Source organism: Macaca mulatta, chromosome 7 (genome assembly GCF_049350105.2).
Source record: "Macaca mulatta isolate MMU2019108-1 chromosome 7, T2T-MMU8v2.0, whole genome shotgun sequence".
NCBI lineage: Eukaryota > Metazoa > Chordata > Mammalia > Primates > Cercopithecidae > Macaca > Macaca mulatta.
In genome coordinates this window covers 21,104,478-21,122,821 of record NC_133412.1, presented here as the reverse complement: position 1 = coordinate 21,122,821, position 18,344 = coordinate 21,104,478, and the positions used below count along the sequence as shown (strand labels likewise).

Here is an 18,344-nt window from a genome sequence, read left to right as displayed (position 1 = left end):
GTTGTAGATCCTTCCCACCAGAAGAAACTTACGTTGGGAGATCAACACCAGCTAGTGCGCTTCTCTATAAAGCCTCAATGTATAGGACGGATTTCACATGCCCAGAGGCTGTTGAGCAAGCTTCATGTGCGCTGCAGTCAGAGGCCACCTCTTTCTTTGTGGGCCAGATGGGTCCTTGAGTGTATCCTTTCACATCACTCATTTTTGTCCTGGCTGTTGATGATCTGCCTAATGACTTATTTTTGCTCCCCAAACTCCATTTTCTCATTCTCACCGCTTATGTTATTACCCTTATTATTTCAGCTGCATAAATCAGAAAGAACTCCACTCTATACGTTTCCTTAAGAGACAACAGGTCCTCTCTTCAAAAACTTCATCATCTTCCTGATCTTTTTGCATAAGATCGTATTGATGGTTGAAATAGGTGAGAACTGACATTGTATGAAAGAGGAAGTGAGGCCAGGCACGACAGCTCACACGTGTAATCCTAGCTAGCACTTTGGGAGGCGGAAGGCAGGCAGATTGCCTGAGCTCAGGAGTTCAAGACCAGCCTGGCAACATGGTGAAACCCTGTCTCTACTAAAAAATTACAAAAAATTAGCCGGGCGTGGTGGCACGGCCTATAGTCCCACCTATTCAAGACTTGTCTGAGTCAGGAGAATCCCTTCACCCCAGGAGGCGGAGGTTTCAGTGAGCGGAGATAATGCCACTGCATTCCAGCCTGGGCGACAGAGTACAACTCTGTCTCAAGAAAAAAAAAAAAGGAAAAGGAAGTGGGTAGGAATAATTTTTTTTTCTAAATTGATCATTTTACATTTTTGAATGTCATTTGAATTGTGACATTTATATTAAGGACAATTATATTAAAACCCTCCTAGAGTAGGATTTATACAACTGCTAAAATGTAGAAATATTGGCTGGGCACGGTAGCTCACACCTGTAATCTCAGCATTTTGTGAGGCCGAGGTGGTTGGATAACTTGAGGTCAGGAGTTCAAGACCAGCCTGGTCAACATGGCGAAACCCCATCTCTACTAAAAATACAAAAAATTAGCTGGGTGTGGTGGCAGGCAACTGTAATCCCAGCTACTCAGGAGGCTGAGGCAGGAGAACACTTGATCCTGGGAGGCGGAGGTTGCAGTGAGCTGAAATCATGCCACTGCACCCCATCTCAAAAAAAAAAAAAAAAGAAATATTAATATTTGGAGGGCTTTCAAGAGTATACTAGATACGGAGCATCTAGACACATAAAACTAGCTGTAATATGTAGCAATGTAACAAATCCACAAGGAACTGAACTTAGGAAGACCACTTTTATTTCTGTTGTGAGTTTAGCCTGACACTTGTTTGAATTAATGTTTTCTGTTAAAGATACTGGTGCCTATTGGTGAACGATCTAACATTTACATTTCTTTTTTTTTTTTTTTGAGACGGAGTCTTGCTCTGTTGCCCAGGCTGGAGTGCAGTGGCGTGATCTCAGCTCACTGCAGGGTCCGCCTCCTGGGTTCATGCCATTCTTCTGCCTCAGCCTCCCTAGTAGCTGGGACTACAGGCACCCGCCACCACACCCAGCTAATTTTTTGTATTTTTTAGTACAGACGGGGTTTCTTTTTTTTTTTTTTTTGAGACGGAGTCTGGCTCTGTCGCCCAGGCTGGGGTGCAGTGGCCATATCTCAACTCACCGCAAGCTCCGCCTCCCAGGTTTACGCCATTCTCCTGCCTCAGCCTCCCGAGTAGCTGGAACTACAGGGCCCCCCACCTCGCCCGGCTAGTTTTTTTTTGTATTTTTTAGTAGAGACGGGGTTTCACCGTGTTAGCCAGGATGGTCTCGATCTCCTGACCTCATGATCCGCCGTCTCAGCCTCCCAAAGTGCTGGGATTACAGGCTTGAGCCACCGCGCCCGGCCACAGACGGGGTTTCACTGTGTTAGTTAAGATGGTCTCAATCTTCTGACCTCGTGATCCGTCCGCCTCGGCCACCCAGAGTGCTGGGATTACAGACGTGAGCCACAGCACCCGGCCTAACATTTACATTTTTACAAGTATATTTAGAAGATTATTTAAGTACAAATAAGAAAGCTCACAAAGTATGAAAAGATAGGTACTACTAAGATATTAGCTGAGCCAAAAAAAATTACTTAAAAGGAAATGATTCTTAAACCAATAATAAATTATATGAAAATTATTCAAAACATAAGGATGTCTGCAAAATCAGTGAGCTCATTTGTTGATAATCTCAAACTGCTCAGAAATGATGAAAGGACAGTAGAACTACTCATTTGTATCATTTTCACTCTTGTGGGGAAGTCTCCCACTTTATTTTTTAGAGGCAGAGTCTCATTTTGTTGCTTAGGTTGGAGTGCAGTGGTGTGATCATGGCTCCTTGCAGCCTCGCCCCTCAGGGCTCAATTGATCCTTCCACCTCAGCCTTCTGAGTAGCTTGGAGTACAGGTGCCTGCCACTACACCAGGCTAATTATGTTGATTTTTTTTTTTTTTTTTTTTTTTTTTGTAGAGACAGGATCTCACTATGTTGCATAGGCTGGTCATGATCTCCTGGGCTCAAAAGATCCTCATGCCTCAGCCTCCCAAAGTGCTGGGATTACAGGCATGAGTCACCACGTCCAGCCTAGGGGGAATATTTAAGAGAAGGGCTTAGTTATGAAGCTCTTGGCTGTTTATGTCACATAGATACTTTCCTCAACAGAAATGTCCAGTGCCTGTAGCCAGTTCAGAACTCTGCCTCTAGGTCCAAGTCCCCTACAAGTTTATCTCTGGGGCCCAGGCATGGTGGTTCATGCCTGTAATCCCAGCACTTTGGGAGGCTGAGGCAGGAGGATCGCTTGAGCTCAGGAGTTTGAGACCAGCCTGGCTAATGTGGAGAAACCTCGTCTCTACAAAAAATACAAAAATTAGCTAGGCATGGTGACACATGCCTATAGTCCCAGCTACTCAGCAGGCTGAGGTGGGAGGATTGCTTGAGCCTGGGAGGCGGAGGTTGCAGTGAGCCATCGTGCAACTGAACTCCAGCCTAGGTGACAAAGTGATACCCTGTCTCAAAAAAATAAGATAGTCCTTTAGTGTAGTGAGGTCCAAGATATTTAAATATACAACAATAATTGATGTCACTGACCCAGTACAGTATACTATATACTTTGAGGTGTTTTATTTCTTCCTCATAATGTTGAAGATTCTGAACTAAGTCACTTATAATTGCCTTTTATTGTATGATTGCTGCCATGTATTTGCCTTGTATGGCTAGGATTATAGTCCTAAGCCTTGGAATGAAGTAAATAATAGTAAATATACAGGATTCCCTAAATCAGTGGTCCCCAGCCTTTTTGGCATGAGGGACTGGTTTCTTGGAAGACAGTTTTTCCATGGATGGGGTAGGAGGGATGATTTCAGGATGAAGCTGTTCCCCCTCAGATCATCAGGCATTAGATTCTTCTAACGCGCATGCAGTTCACAATAGGGCTTGCACTCCTGTGAGAATTAAATGCCGCAGCTGATCTGACAGGAGATGGAGCTCAGGCGGTAATGCTCACTCACCCACCACTCACTTCCTGCTGCATGGCCGAGTTCCTAACAGACCATGGACTGGTACAAGTCAGTAGCCTGGGGCTTGGGACCCCTGCCCTAGATCTAATAGACAAATCAAAATAGAATAGCACTAACCATTCTATTTGGTAAAACTGTTAACTGAATATGCAACATGATCATGGTGCCAGAGGATAAGTAGATTGCCAGACTGGAAATTACCTGTCAAGTTCATGGAAATTTTATCTTATTAAGCTTATTCTTGTGGTAGAGAGGGAGGAGGGATTTTGCAAAGGGAAATGATTTGTGATTAACAGATTTCTTTGAACAGACTAATTCATATGATAAACATTAACACTTTTTTTAGGCTTAGAATTTTTTTTTCCAGATCGTAAAGTGATCTAAACTGTTAGGGCTTTAAAAAATCTACTTCCACAGCTGGATATTGGTAATTCTGTTTTGTACTTTAAGCATCAATTGGCGTATTTTTAAAATCTCATATTTTGTTTCTAAATAATGAGAAAGAAAAAAAGATTTGACTCATTTGCAAGCCTTTGTCAGAAAATAACACATCGCAAGTGTAGACAATCCTTGCTTAAAATTAAAAACTGAGTGTATTGGGAGGCTGAGGTGGAAGGATCACTTGAGCCCAGGAGATTGAGGCTGCAGTGAGCTATGATCTCACCAGTGCACTACAGCCAGGTTGACAGAGCAAGACCCTGTCTCAAAAATAAAATAAAACCTAAGTATAATATCATTACAATTTTTTCCCAAAGGTGGGCATATTCCTGAAGGTGACCATTTTTTACATTGACTTTTAAAGTCCTAGAGATGGCTTGATGTGCTATATAAAGTTTTTGGTCAAATGAATGGAACATATAGAATCTGATGAAGATCATCTTGAGATTAAACTTGCAGAATTATCATTCTTTTTTTGTATTTCTGTTTGTTTTTTTGAGACGGAGTCTTGCTCTCTCTCCCAGGCTGGAGTACAGTGGTACAATCTCCGCTCACTGCAAGCTCCACCCCCGGGTTCACGCCATTCTCTTGCCACAGCCTCCCGAGTAGCTGGGACTACAGGCGCCTGCCACCATGCCTTGCTAAGTTTTTATATTTTTAGTAGAGACGGGGTTTCACCATGTTAGCCAGGATGGTCTCGATCTCCTGACTTCGTGATCTGCCTGCCTCGGCCTCCCAAAGTGCTGGGATTATAGGCATGAGCCACCGCGCCGGGCCAGAATTATCATTTTTAATGCTCTCCGTGAAATTGTATTTCTGGCTGGGCGTGTGGCTCACACCTGTAATCCCAACAATTTGGGAAGCCTAGTCCTGCGGATCACTTGAGGTCAGGAGTTCAAGACCAACCTGGCCAACATGGTGAAACCCCATCTCTACTAAAAATACAAGAATCAGTGGGTATCATGATGTGCACCTATGGTCCCAGTTTCTCAGGAGGCTGAGGCAGGAGAATCGCTTGAATCCAGGAGGCGGAGTCTGTAGTGAGCCGAGATAACAGCTGGGCAACAGAGTGAGTGAGAATCCATTTCAAAATAAAAAAAGAAATTATGTTTCAACATCAGTGTTCCTTGCTTCATGATAGATATAACTGGCCAAAACATTACTAAAAATATTAAAACTGTGTAAATGTCAAAATCTACATATCAGTTTGTTGTTACAGTATACTATTCTCCTCACCTATAATATTGGACTCCTTGAAACCAATGTGAATTTACCTGGTATTCTGTGAGGTGACCTACTGTTGTTTTTCTAGAGTAGGGAGTAGAAATAGATGACTGTTCATGGTGAACTCTACCCTGTAAAGCAGAATTACATATTTAGCTGACTTGCTTCATCCAATGGCTACTGTCTGTCACCCTGAGAAGAATATTCAAGCATAGATGTTCACTGCTGCTTCACTACACTGGCTAAGATTCCTGGGTAGACTTCACTGGGCTCCTGGTGTCTATTTCCATTAAGACTCCTTTGCCTTGCTATAGCAGCCTGAAAAATTCCAAGAATTTTAGAAAGTTGTTTTTCATCTTCAGAGAGGACACATTACTTGATGTAGAGTGGAGGCAGTCACTTTTGCATATTCTGTGCTGCTGAGGCAATTTCTGCTATTCGTTCCTCTGACCTTCCTTGGGTTCGTTGAGCTTCTATGAAAGTATTCCTTTTTCCAGAGAGTAAAAGTGCTACTGCCTCTGTAATTTGGACTTCCCTACTTAAACTATTTTAAGGTACTTAAAACTATCTTCTGCTTCACAAAAGCCTTATTTTACTTCATTTCTTTCTTTGGGTTCCTGTTTTGCAAGGGCAAAAACTGAATAAAAATGATAGCATTCTATTTTCCAGCCACAAATGTGGTTCTCAGCTCTTTCTAATTATATAATCCTATGTTCCTGAGAGCTAGAATTTATTAAGTGAAAAAATTTTGTATATTATTGAATCTAAGCTGTCATCAATGGTGAAATTCACTATTTACCACTAAGAAATAAAAATCATGCCCAATTAAACTGGGACACATCGCTGGTTGTAAAATGCATCCTTACTTTGGGAGGCCAAGGCGGGCAGATCACGAAGTGCAGAGATGGAGACCATCCTGGCCAACATGGTGAAACCCCGTCTCTACCAAAAATACAAAAATTAGCTGGGCATGGTGACACACGCCTTTAGTCCCAGCTACTCGGGAGGCTGAGGCAGGAGAATCACTTGAACTGGGAGGCGGAGGTTGCAGTGAGCTGAGATTACGCCACTGCACTCCAGCCTGGCAACAGAGCAAGACTCCATCTCAAAAAAAAAAAAAAAAAAAAAAAAAAAAAGCATCCCAATTTCATATATGTTAAAGTGTGAAAAATTGTCCATCTTAGAGAAACGTGGGAGAAAGGAAAATTTATGGAAGAATCACAGAGCCTAAATAAGCATAGGAGTGCTGGGTGCAGTGGTTCATGCCTATAACTCCAGCACTTTGAGAGACCAAGGTGGGAGGATCGCTGGAGCCCAGGAGTTTGAGGCCAACCTGGGCAGCATAGGGAGACCCCATCTCTACAAGTAATGTAAAGAAAAAATTAGCTAGGCATGGTGACATGTGTCTGTGGTTCCAGTTACCCAGAGGCCTTTGAGCCTGGAAGATCGAGGCTTCAATGAACCGTAATTATGCCACTGCACTCCTCCAGCCTGGGTGACAGAGTGAGACTCTGTCTCAAAACAAGCATAGGAATAAGTATAACATAACTCCATTGGTTTTTAGAAGGGGCCAGCCTCTGTAAAATTCTAGGGATGATTGAAGTATGACTCTGTTCTTTTTGTCTGGATCCAGTTCAGCATCAGGATGACTTTAAAGCCAGAGCACCGCAATGTTGATTTCTATTTAGCTCTTAAGCCTATTTTAATATCAGTGTTTTTTTTTCCTAGAACATGGCATACATCCATTAATTATATAAAAGAGATGAAGGAGGTTGAAAGAGAAAGGCAATGAATTAAGGAATAGCAATTAGTAAATAATAGGGTTCTAGAGAGGAAGTATGCATTCAATTTGCTTTGCAGAACAAACCAATTTTAGACAGGGAAGAAAGGAAAAGTTTTCAAAGGAAGCTAACAGAACCAGGTGATTTATTGTTATAATTCGATATTCCCCAATGATTCTGGCTTGTTTCTGGATTCGTTATAAAGTACTTCAGATCTCATGGCCCTGTGTTTTCATTCTGTTCTCAAGACCCATTGTTTTCTTGTGAACTTTGGAACTGAGATAACAGTGCAGTAGATGGGGGTGGGGGGTTGGAGGTAGGGATAATTAAGGAGAGTATTCTCTTAGTGGCTGTGTGACCCCCACAGTGGATAGGAAGTGACTTGTAGCTGGGCAGACATAACTATATCAACAGATTAGTTGTGGCTATGTTTTATGGTCAATTCTGTCCTTCCCTGTATTTCACAGGTTGAAGCAACAATGTTAAGAAGAGAAACTCAAAGAAAAATGGAACAGTAGTGGGCAAAACTGTGGTTTATTAAGTGTGATCATTCTCCATCATTCGGTTTCCAGCTTCCTTAACTTTTATTCCTCCTTTGCTCTATCCTCACAGAATTGCTGGAATCCACAAATACCAAACTATGGCCATTGAAGCTGACCTTGGAGGTGGCAACTTTGTTTATCTTGTTTATTTTCTTCCTGGAGATCCTTCGTAAGTGGCTATCCAACTTTTCCCTTTTCTGGAAGAGTGGCTGGAATGTCTTTGACTTTGTTGTTACCATGTTGGTAAGGATAGAGATCCTGAGGGTTCCTTTAGTGGGATGAAGAATGTGCCTAGGTGAATCAAAAGGACAAGAAAAGTTAACATAATAATAGGAAGAAACAAAAATTTACTTCCTTCTTTTGATTTTTTTTCCCTAAAACTAAACATCAGTCATTGCAGGAGTCGTTGGTATTGGGAGCAAGGTAGATCACAACGTCAACGCCAACAAGAACATCTGCCTGTTACTGAGCACTTATTAAGTGCCAGGCACTATTTTAAGTGTTTTCCTTACATTACCTCATTTATGCTCCACGACAACCCAATTAAATAACCATGAATTTATCCCCCTTTTTATATCTGAACAAGTTGAAGTACAGTGTTTAAGCAACTTAGTATAAAAAGGCGGAATAGGAAACAATTCTCAGAGAATGCTGTTCAAGGGATAATGCCCAGGGAACAATGAAGAGGATGAGATGAAGAAGGTGCAACTGTGTCAGTGTGCCTTGGGGTGTGTTTTACTCATAATCTGTGTGTTTTCCACAGTCCCTGCTTCCCGAGGTTGTGGTATTGGTAGGGGTAACAGGCCAATCGGTGTGGCTTCAGCTTCTGAGGATCTGCCGGGTGCTGAGGTCTCTCAAACTCCTTGCACAATTCCATCAAATTTGAGTTATTATTTTGGTCCTGGTCAGGGCCCTCAAGGTGATTTGACTGTTGCAAGCTAAAGCAGGGGGCAAGGTAGATAAATATGAGAACTTAACACAGAATATGAAACAAATCGGCCAGGCACGGTGGCTCACGCCTGTAATCCCAGCATTTTGGGAGGCCGAGGGGGACAGATCATGAGGTCAGGAGTTCAAGACCAGCCTGACCAAAGTGGTGAAACCTGGTCTCTACTAAAAATACAAAAAAAAAAAAAAAAAAAAAATTAGCCAGGTGTGGTGCTGTGTGCCTGTAGTCCCAACTACTCAGGAGGTTGAGGCAGGAGAATTGCCTGACCCTGGGAGGCAGAGGTTGCAGTGAGTGGAGACTGCACCACTGCACTCTAGCCTAGGCGACAGAGTGAGACTCCGTCTAAAAAAAAAAAAAGAATATGAAACAAATCTTGGTGGGTCAAAGAAGGCAATGAAACATCTTGTGATATGTTATTGGATGAGAAGGGGCTGGGGACAGGTGCCATGGTTCAGAGATGACTGGGTTCAGGAGTGCAAGGGAGGGTTTGGTGGGGGATTGCCAGGTGGCCTTGACTGGGCTGTTGGTGGAGATTAGCCTAGTTTGGCCCACGTCTGACTTGAGGTTATGGCCTGTAGAGCATGACCTTCCTCTTGATGTTGCTGCTTATCTTCGTCTACATTTTTGTTGTGACTGGTGTCTACGTCTTCCTAGAGTATACCCCTTCACCTCGTCAGGACCTGGAGTACCATGTGTTCTTCTTGTAAGCAGAGCTGGCGAACAGCTGGGTGAGGGGAAAAAATTTGGCTAAGAGACCAGGAAGCTTGTCCAAAGTATAGTAATATAAAAAGTACAGTCTATTCCAAGAAACTGAAATAGAACACAATAGAGAGAGGGAAAGAGAAAGCAAAAGAATAGTGAGTGGTTTTAGCTCTGATCTTGAGAGTAGGGCAGCTAGTTCCATGTTTATTCTGGGTTTTGCAAATTCAAACCACACTGTCATCAGGCATCTTTTTTGTTTTTGTTTTGTTTTGTTTTGTTTTTGAGACGGAGTCTCGCTCTGTTGCCCCAGGCTGGAGTGCAGTGGCCGGATCTCGGCTCACTGCAAGCTCTGCCTCCCGGGTTCACGCTATTCTCCTGCCTCAGCCTCCCGAGTAGCTGGGACTACAGGCGCCCACCACCTCGCCCGACTAGGTTTTTTTTTGTATTTTTTAGTAAAGACGGGGTTTCACCATGTTAGCCAGGATGGTCTTGATCTCCTGACCTCGTGATCCGCCCGTCTCGGCCTCCCAAAGTGCTGGGATTACAGGCTTGAGCCACCGCGCCCGGCCAGGCATCTTTAAATAGCAGTACACTCCAGTGGTTAAGCTTGGTTTCTGTGACTCAGTTACCTCTTTTGAAAAATGGAGGCCAGGCATGGTGTCTCACGCCTGTAATCCCAGCACTTTGAGAAGCCAAGGCGGGTGGATCACCTGAGGTCAGGAGCTCAAGATCAGCCTGACCAACATGGTGAAACCCTGTCTCTACTAAAAATACAAAAATTAGCCAGGCGTGGTGGTGGGCACCTGTAATCTCAGCTATTCGGGAGGCTGAGACAGGAGAATTGCTTGAATATGGGAGGCGGAGGTTGCATTGAGCCGAGATTGAGCCAATGCACTCCATCCTGGGCTACAAAGAGTGAAATTCTGTTTCAAAAAAAAAGAAAAGGCGGTGGGGGAGAATAATAGCAGTGCTATTTCATAAGAGTGTGGGGATAAATGTGGTAATGCATTTAAGCCCTTAGCACAGTATGTAACACATTATAAGTGATCAATGAATGTTACTGTGATTCCCAAATATGATCGCTGGTTTTATCCCAATCTCTACCTATTACACGTGCACGTGCCTATTGCTGGTCTCTGTCTAGAAAACACTAATCAATGCTCACTTTGGCAGCGCATGTACTAAAATTGGAACGATATAGAGAATATTAGCATGGCCCTTGTGCAAGGATGACACACAAATTTATGAAATGTTATATATTTTTTAAATATTAGCAAAACCCGACTAATCTGTTTTCTAGAAGAAAATCAACTTGAATTTAGAGTAGATAATCCTGTTTATGAATTAGAATTCAATCTTGTCAACTCTCAGGACTCTGTTAGACTCTAACAGATAGTTTTGTAAGAGTATTGAGTTAGGAAAATCCTAGAATTTATCCTATACAAGCTCTGATGTTTTCAATAAATTGTGTATGGGGGACTAGAAGGAAAGGAAGTAAAATTTAGGTACCTTCCCGGAAACGTTTTACTTTTTTAGCAATTTTTAAATATTATTAATCTTATAATCTGTTTATTTCGTTATTTAGGATCACATATATTTATGTAACATGCCCATTTACCTGCATATCATTTCATACCAGCAAACTAATAGGAATAATTTTGTGAATTATCTTCTATTTTGCTAAATTTGCTAATTTTGCTAAATTTTGCTAAATTTGCGAGTGATTTTCTATTAAGTGGAGTCCATAGAGCAGTGGAGAATAAAATTAGAAAAAACGGCCAGACATGGTGGCTCACACCTGTAATCCCAGCACTTTGGGAGGCCGAGGCAGGCAGACAGATCACTTGAGGTCAGGAGTTCAAGACCAGCCTGGCCAACGTGGTGAAACCCTATCTCTACTAAAAATACGAAAATTAGCTGGGCATGGTGGCGCACGCCTGTAATCCTGACTACTTGGGAGGCTGAGGTGAGATAATCACTTGAGCCTGGGGGTCAGAGGTTGAAGTGAGCTGAGATTGCGCCACTCTAGCCTGGATGATAAAGTAAGACTCTGTCTAAAAAAAAAAAAAAATAAGAAAAAAAGAAAAAACTATCTAGTTGGTGATTCATTCATCTTTGAAAATTCAGTCAATACCTATTTATTGAGTATTTGTTATACCCCAGGACTAATGGAATAGTGAGAGGTAGTCATAGATTATTCATGATAAAGGAGAATTTAGGCTGGGTGTGGTGGCTCACGCCTATAATCCTAGCATTTTGGGAGGCTGAGACTGGCAGATCACCTTAGGTCAGGAATTCAAGACCAGCCTGGCCAACATAACAAAACTCCATCTCTACTAAAACTACACAAATTAGCTGGGCATGGTGGTGCTTGCCTGTAATTCCAGCTACTTGGGGGACTGAGACAGGAGAATTTCTTGAACCCAGCAAGTAGAGGTTGCAGTGAGCTGAGATCGCGCCACTGCACTCCAGCCTGGACAACAGAGCGAGACTCCGTCTCAAAATAAATAAATAGGCTGGGCGCGGTGGCTCAAGCCTGTAATCTCAGCACTTTGGGAGGCCGAGACGGGCGGATCACAAGGTCAGGAGATCGAGACCATCCTGGCTAACATGGTGAAACCCCGTCTCTACTAAAAAATACAAAAAACTAGCCGGGCGAGGTGGTGGGCACCTGTAGTCCCAGCTACTCGGGAGGCTGAGGCAGGAGAATGGCGTGAACCCGGGAGGTGGAGCTTGCAGCGAGCTGAGATCAGGCCACTGCACTCCAGCCTGGGCGACAGAGCGAGAATCCATCTCAAAATAAATAAATAAATAAATAAATAAATAAATAAATAAATAAAATAAAACAACTTCAAACCAAAGAGTGATTAGCTAAAAACTGAGTATGGTACAAAAGGAACCAAAATCAGAACAAACTGTAAAGAAATGCGTTATGTTTCTTTAAAAGTAAGAATGGTACCATTTTTGAAAGGTTTAGGTCTCTGTTTCTGTCTATTCACATGCCTTTTTCTTTAGGGACCTCCCGAATTCCCTGGTAACAGTGTTCATTCTCTTCATCTTGGATCATTGGTATGCACTGCTTCAGGACGTCTGGAAGGTGCGTGAAGTCAGTCGCATCTTCAGCAGCATCTATTTCATCCTTTGGTTGTTGCTTGGCTCCATTATCTTTCGGAGTATCATAGTAGCCGTGATGGGTAAGCATAGAGGAGGTGAAACTTGTTTGGGAAGGGTGGTTGGGAAGAAATTAGTCTGAAAGCTGGGATTGGTGGCTTATGGGTATAAAGAACCTAGTGTAGCAGGAAGGCTTGGGTTCTGGATGGGATATTTCACTTGGATTCTCCTCACCCAAGCCCTCTTCCCAGGTCTAGTCATTACCATCTCCCAACTCCTAATGGCCCTTTGGGGCAGTTACTAACTTTCAGAGTATCAGGAAAGAGATGAATGAGGAGATGGCACTTCAGGAGGTTCAGCTCAAAGCTGACATGTTCAAGTGGCAGATCATCCAGAGGTCTGCTTCTCCCTTTTCAACCCCAACTTTCCTTCTCAAGGGTTTCCTGAGCTCATTTCTTGTTTCTGCTCCTTGACCCCACTTTTCCCTTTGTGACAGAAGATTTGCCCCCAAGGATAAGAATTCTCTAGCTCTAGAATATTGCCTGATTCTTCATCCACTGTGGGGAGTCCTCCATTTTTTTTCACCCCTTGACTACAATTTGTTCTCCCCAGTTAGTTTTCTTCACTTTCTGATATGAGCTCTTTTTTTCTTACCACACTTTTGCTTGAATATAACTGTCTTCGCTCATTTTTTTTTTTTTTTTAATTTGCTTCGCAGGAGAAAAAACGTGTCACAGGAGGCACTGAGATCAAGCCATAGCAAAATAGATGACAGGTTAGGAGTATGTATGTGAACTGGAATAGAAACACATGAAGGAGGAGAAGGTGGAAAACTAAAGATGAAGATTGGCTTTGAGAGAGAATTCATTCATTTAATAACTGCATATTGTAGTAGGTTGACTAGTGGCACCCAAAATAATATGTCCATGTCCTTACTCCCTGGAACCTGTGAATGTGACCTTATTTGGAAAGAAAAAGATCCTAAGTTAAGGATAATCCTAAGGATAATCTAGAATGAGATCATCCTAGATTATCCAGGTAGGTCCTAAATCCATTGGCAAGGATACTTATAAGAGATGAAAGAGGAGAAGACACAGAGAATAGGAGAAGGCTATGTGAAGATGGAAATAGAGGTTGGGGCTAATGCCGCCACAAGCCAAGGAAAGCTGAGGAATGCCAGGCAGCTGCCAGAAGGTAGAAGACGCAAGGAACTTCTCCCCCAAAGCCTCCAGAGGGAGTATGGCCCTGTCAACTTCATTTCACACTCTGGCCTCTAGAATTGTGAGGGAATATATTTCTGTCATTTTAAGCTACCAAGTTGATAGTAATTTGTTATGGCTGCCACAGGACACTAATACACATACCTTCAATGAAACAGATATGATTCTAGACCCTAAGCGTTTAGCAGTGGACAAAGAGAGCAGAAGCAAAAATGAACTCATTCACTCATTAACAAATAATTACTGGCTAGATGTGGTGGCTTATACTTGTAATCCCAACACTGTGAGAGGCCAAGGCAAGAGGATTGCTTGAAGTTCAAGCCAGAAGTTCAAGGCTGCATTGAGACATGATTGCACCACTGTAGTCCAGCATGGGCAACAGAGCAAGATCCCATCTCAAAAATTTAGCAGGGTGGGCACAGTGGCTCATGCCTGTAATACCAGCATTTTAGAAAACTGAGGTGGGTAGATCACTTGAGCTCAGGAGTTCAAGACTAACCTAGGCAATGTGGCAAAATTCTGCCTCTGCAAACAAAAATCAGCTGGATGTGGTGTTGTGCTCTTGTGGTCCCAGCTACTTAGGAGGCTGAGGTGGGAGGATCACTTGAGCCTGGGAGGCTGAGGCTGTGGTGAGCCATGATTGTGCCACTGCTCTGCAGCCTGGGTGACAGAGCAAGACCCTGTCTCAAAAAAACAAACAAAAAACTATAAAGAACAAATAATTATTGAATACTTAGTAGGTGCTTGGGATGTATCAATGAACAAAATAGACAATAATGCTTGCTTCATGAAACTTACATATTAGTAGTGGCAAAGAGATAATAAGCAGTGAACATATTAAATAGATTAATATGTTAAAATATGATAAGCACTAAGGGAAAATTAAAAGTAGAATAGGTTAAGGGAGATTGGGAGTAGAAAGTGGGATTGCAGATGTGTTGTAGTGTTTTTGTTTGTTTTGTTTTGAGACAGAGTCTTGCTCTGTCGCTAGGCTGGAGTGCAGTGGCACGATCTTGGCTCAGTGCAACCTTCACTTCCGAGGTGCAAGCGATTCTTCTGCCTCAGCCTCCCAAATAGCTGGGACTACAGGTGCATGCCAGCATGCCAGGCTAATTTTTCTTTTCTTTTTTTTTGTATTTTAATAGAGACGAGGTTTCACCATGTTGCTTAGGCTGGTCTTAAACTCCTGAGCTCAGGCACTCCATCCGCCTCAGCCTCCCAAAGTGTTAGGATTACAGGCGTGAGCCCCCGTGCCCAGCCACAGATGGGTTATAGTTTTAAACAGGGTAGTCAGGGTGACCTCATTGAAAAGGTAATATGAGCAAAGACTTGAAGGAGGTAAGGGGATCACCATGTGGGTATCTATAAGAAGAGTGTTAATAGGCAGATGAAACAGCTAGTGCAAAGGTCCTAAGCTGGAAGCATGCTTGGTGTGTTTGAGAAGCAGCAAGGAGGCCATTGTGAATGGAGTAGAGTGAGCAGGGGGAAGAGTGCTGGGAAATGAAGTCAGAGAGATAATGGTGACATGATCCTGTAGGGTTAGGGGTGCCATTGTAGGGACTTTGAAATGGAAAGCAGAACAGAGGAGTGACATGAGGTGACTTACATTTAAGAAGGATTACTTGCTGTGTTGGTAGAAGAACAAGGGAAGGAGCAGAGAGATCAGTTGGGAGGCTATGCTGCTGCCTAGGCAAGAAATGATGACAGCTTAGGCCAGAGTGGTAGCAATGAGTTAGTGAGAAAAGATTTATTTCGAAGGTATAGAGTCAGCATGATTTCTTGATGGACTGGATATGGTAGGGAAGAGAAGAGTTAAGGATGACACATGAATGATTGAGTTTGGAAGTGCCTGAGTTTAGAGTTTGGGAGTATTTTGGCTCTCATTGTCTTATGCCCCAGCTTTAGGGGGTGGCCAGGACCAGAACCAGAATAATGAGTGGACTAGTCATGTCTTGTAAATGTTTGTGAAGTCATGATTTTCTCCTTTCAGTACAAGAGGAGCTGGTCAACAAAGGGAAAGTTTGGACTTACCAGAAGTGTCTGAAGTAGAGTCTAATTATGGTGCCACTGAAGAGGATTTAAAAACATCTGCATCAAAAACAGAAGAGACCTTGTCAAAAAAGAGAGAGTACCAGTCTTCCTCCTCTGTTTCCTCCACATCCTCTTCCTATTCTTCCTCTTCTGAATCCAGATTTTCTGAATCTATTGGTGAGCCAAAGAACTATAATAATGAGTTTTTTCCATTTGAATTCACACTACAAGCCGGGCGCGGTGGCTCAAGCCTGTAATCCCAGCACTTTGGGAGGCCGAGACGGGTGGATCACGAGGTCAGGAGATCGAGACTATCCTGGCTAACACGGTGAAACCCCGTCTCTACTAAAAAATACAAAAAACTAGCCGGGCGAGGTGGCGGGCGCCTGTAGTCCCAGCTACTCGGGAGGCTGAGGCAGGAGAATGGCGTGAACCCGGGAGGCGGAGCTTGCAGTGAGCTGAGATCCGGCCACTGCACTCCAGCCTGGGCGACAGAGCGAGACTCCGTCTCAAAAAAAAAAAAAAAAAAAAAAAAAAAAAAAAAAAAAGAATTCACACTACTCTATAAGACATCTTACTCTTAACAGGAGCTCTCCTACTGTATCTCCTTTCCAATTTTCTGGTCTTAATAACTTTCTTTTTGCTTCTAATTTCCCCTGTCCTCCTTCTTCACTTTGGGTAAGTGTGGCTGTGGCCCTCTTTGCTCACTGTAAAAAGTGATTTCTTGCTGATGCACCCTTTCCCTCCTTGCTTCCTGTTACCTCTTCCCACCCCACCTTTCCACCCACACCATAGGATTTACCAGCTTTTACCCAACTTTTACAAACCTAGCCATGCTTTTCTGAAGCATTCCTCCCAACAGGTCATTTGGACTGGGAGACTCTTGTGCATGAAAATCTGCCCGGGCTATTGGAAATGGATCAGGATGACCGTGTTTGGCCCAGAGACTCACTCTTCCGATATTTTGAGTTGCTAGAAAAGCTTCAGTATAACCTAGAGGAGCGTAAGAAGTTACAAGAGTTTGCAGGTATGGAGTTAGGGCAGTCATGGGGACCATGGGAATATATATATAGCGTTTATAACTGTGGAGGAGGAGGAGGGTGTCCGCTATTCTGGCATCTCAGCTTCTAAATTTCTGCCTATACCTAAAATAGGCAAATTCTTGGTTTGGTTTGTCACATTCTGGGCATGTGTCCCACTTTTCCCTAACTGAGAGAGAACCTAGAAACTCTGCTTCTGTAGCACGGGACGCCCAAATCCTATGAGGTATGAGAGCTTATTTCCCAAGAAGAGAAAGTCTAATCCCAGTTGTTGGGAATTAGGACAAGGTAGGCTCTTGCTTGATTTGGGCAGCCCACCGGTTTCTGCACGTTTGTTCTCTCTGAAGATTGCATTTCAGACTTGAGCAGCAGGGCCTAAGGCTCAATCTGGAGAGCTATGGGGATCAGACAATGAGCAGGAGGCCCACAAGTGCTCACTGTCCTAACTCCCTAAAGAGGTTTATGAATTCTAAACTTCTGTTTGTATCTGCCCCTTCTAGTGTCAGCCTCTATAAAGACAAATACGTGATTTAAATAGTAGAGTCTGATGTAAACTGAGAACTATTCAGTTATTTTTCCTAAATTTCATGACTCTATGACTAATTTGAATTAATAAAATTTCCCTCTAAAAGTTAAAAAAAAATGCTGGGCGTGGTGGCTCACTCCTGTAATCCCAGCACTTTGGGAGGCGGAGGCAGAAAGATCACGAGGTCAGGAGATCAAGATCATCCTGGCCAACATGGTGAAACCCCATCTCTACTAAGATACAAAAAATTAGCCAGGCGTTGTGGCGCATGCCTGTAGTTCCAGCTACTCCGGAGGCTGAGGCAGGAGAATTGCTTGAACCTGGGAGGCAGAGGTTGCAGTGAGCGGAGATCACGCCACTGAACTCCAGCCTGGCAACAGAATAACACTCCATCTCAAAACAAAGCTAAAACAGAAGAGTTAGGGGCGGATTTTTATAATTTAATATGTGTTATCTGGGTTTTTCCCCTCATACCTAGTTGAAATCAACTCAGTGTGAAAATAAGAAATTAGAGAGGAGGACTGTGTGTTTGTGTGTGGTGGGTACAGGTGGGCAACAAGAGGAATTTATAACATTGGAACACGGAATTTAGGGCAAGATGTGAAAGACAGGCTTTGCTTACTTCAAAATGTTGCCTAAATTTAATCCTGTTCCTGCTAGTCCTTCTTAGCCCTGCCTTCCCACTTATTCTCTAGGGAGGACAGGGTGAAAAGGAGGAAAATGCAGCAAGGTGGTTTCTTTAATCCTGATAAACTTGTCTATGGCAAACAGTACACAGAATCATAAGGCTTAAAGATTAGTAAAAGACTTTTGTGGGAACCTAGAACCCAGAAAAGCAATGTCTTCACCAAACATTTATATATGTAGAATATTCTTAGTTCTCCAGCATAACAATCTGTTTCCTTTGCAGTGCAGGCACTGATGAACTTGGAAGACAAGTAAACCAATGGATGGCTTCAATATCCTTGAGCCCAGCAAAAGATAATAAAGGGAACTGTTGGAAATAGAGAATTGAAAATATAAACATTCAGATAGAACAATGTCTGTTCATTAACATTAAAAAGTATAAGTTTCTAGGCCGAGTGGTGGCTCACGCCTGTGATCCCAGCACTTTGTGATGCCGAGGTGGATGGATCACCTGAGGTCAGGAGTTCAAGACCAGCCTGGCCAAAATGGTGAAACACTGTCCCTACTAAAAAATAAAGTTAAAAAAAAATTTTA

General features: G+C 43.0%; 1 protein-coding gene and 1 non-coding gene across 6 annotated transcripts in view; both read left to right on the top strand.

The window, feature by feature from the left end:
* The window catches only part of LOC713152 (cation channel sperm-associated protein 2-like), a 20,916-nt gene extending 2,572 nt beyond the window's left edge, over positions 1 to 18,344 (top strand). For 2 of the 5 annotated variants that reach the window (XM_077939303.1, XM_077939300.1), the window contains exons 2-6: positions 7,615 to 7,713; positions 12,211 to 12,292; positions 15,517 to 15,734; positions 16,420 to 16,584; positions 18,034 to 18,344. In XM_077939303.1, coding sequence (XP_077795429.1) covers positions 12,267 to 12,292; positions 15,517 to 15,734; positions 16,420 to 16,584; positions 18,034 to 18,065 — 441 coding nt within the window. In that variant the 5' untranslated portion in view covers positions 7,615 to 7,713; positions 12,211 to 12,266 and the 3' untranslated portion in view covers positions 18,066 to 18,344. Of the gene's footprint in view, positions 1 to 56; positions 182 to 293; positions 425 to 7,614; positions 7,714 to 12,210; positions 12,293 to 15,516; positions 15,735 to 16,419; positions 16,585 to 18,033 lie in introns of those variants that run through there. The other 3 variants (XM_077939302.1, XM_077939301.1, XM_077939304.1) reach the window with 3 other exon arrangements.
* On the top strand, positions 10,355 to 10,459 carry LOC114679749 (U6 spliceosomal RNA). The gene has a single exon (XR_003731862.1). It is a non-coding gene; the product is annotated as a U6 spliceosomal RNA (small nuclear RNA).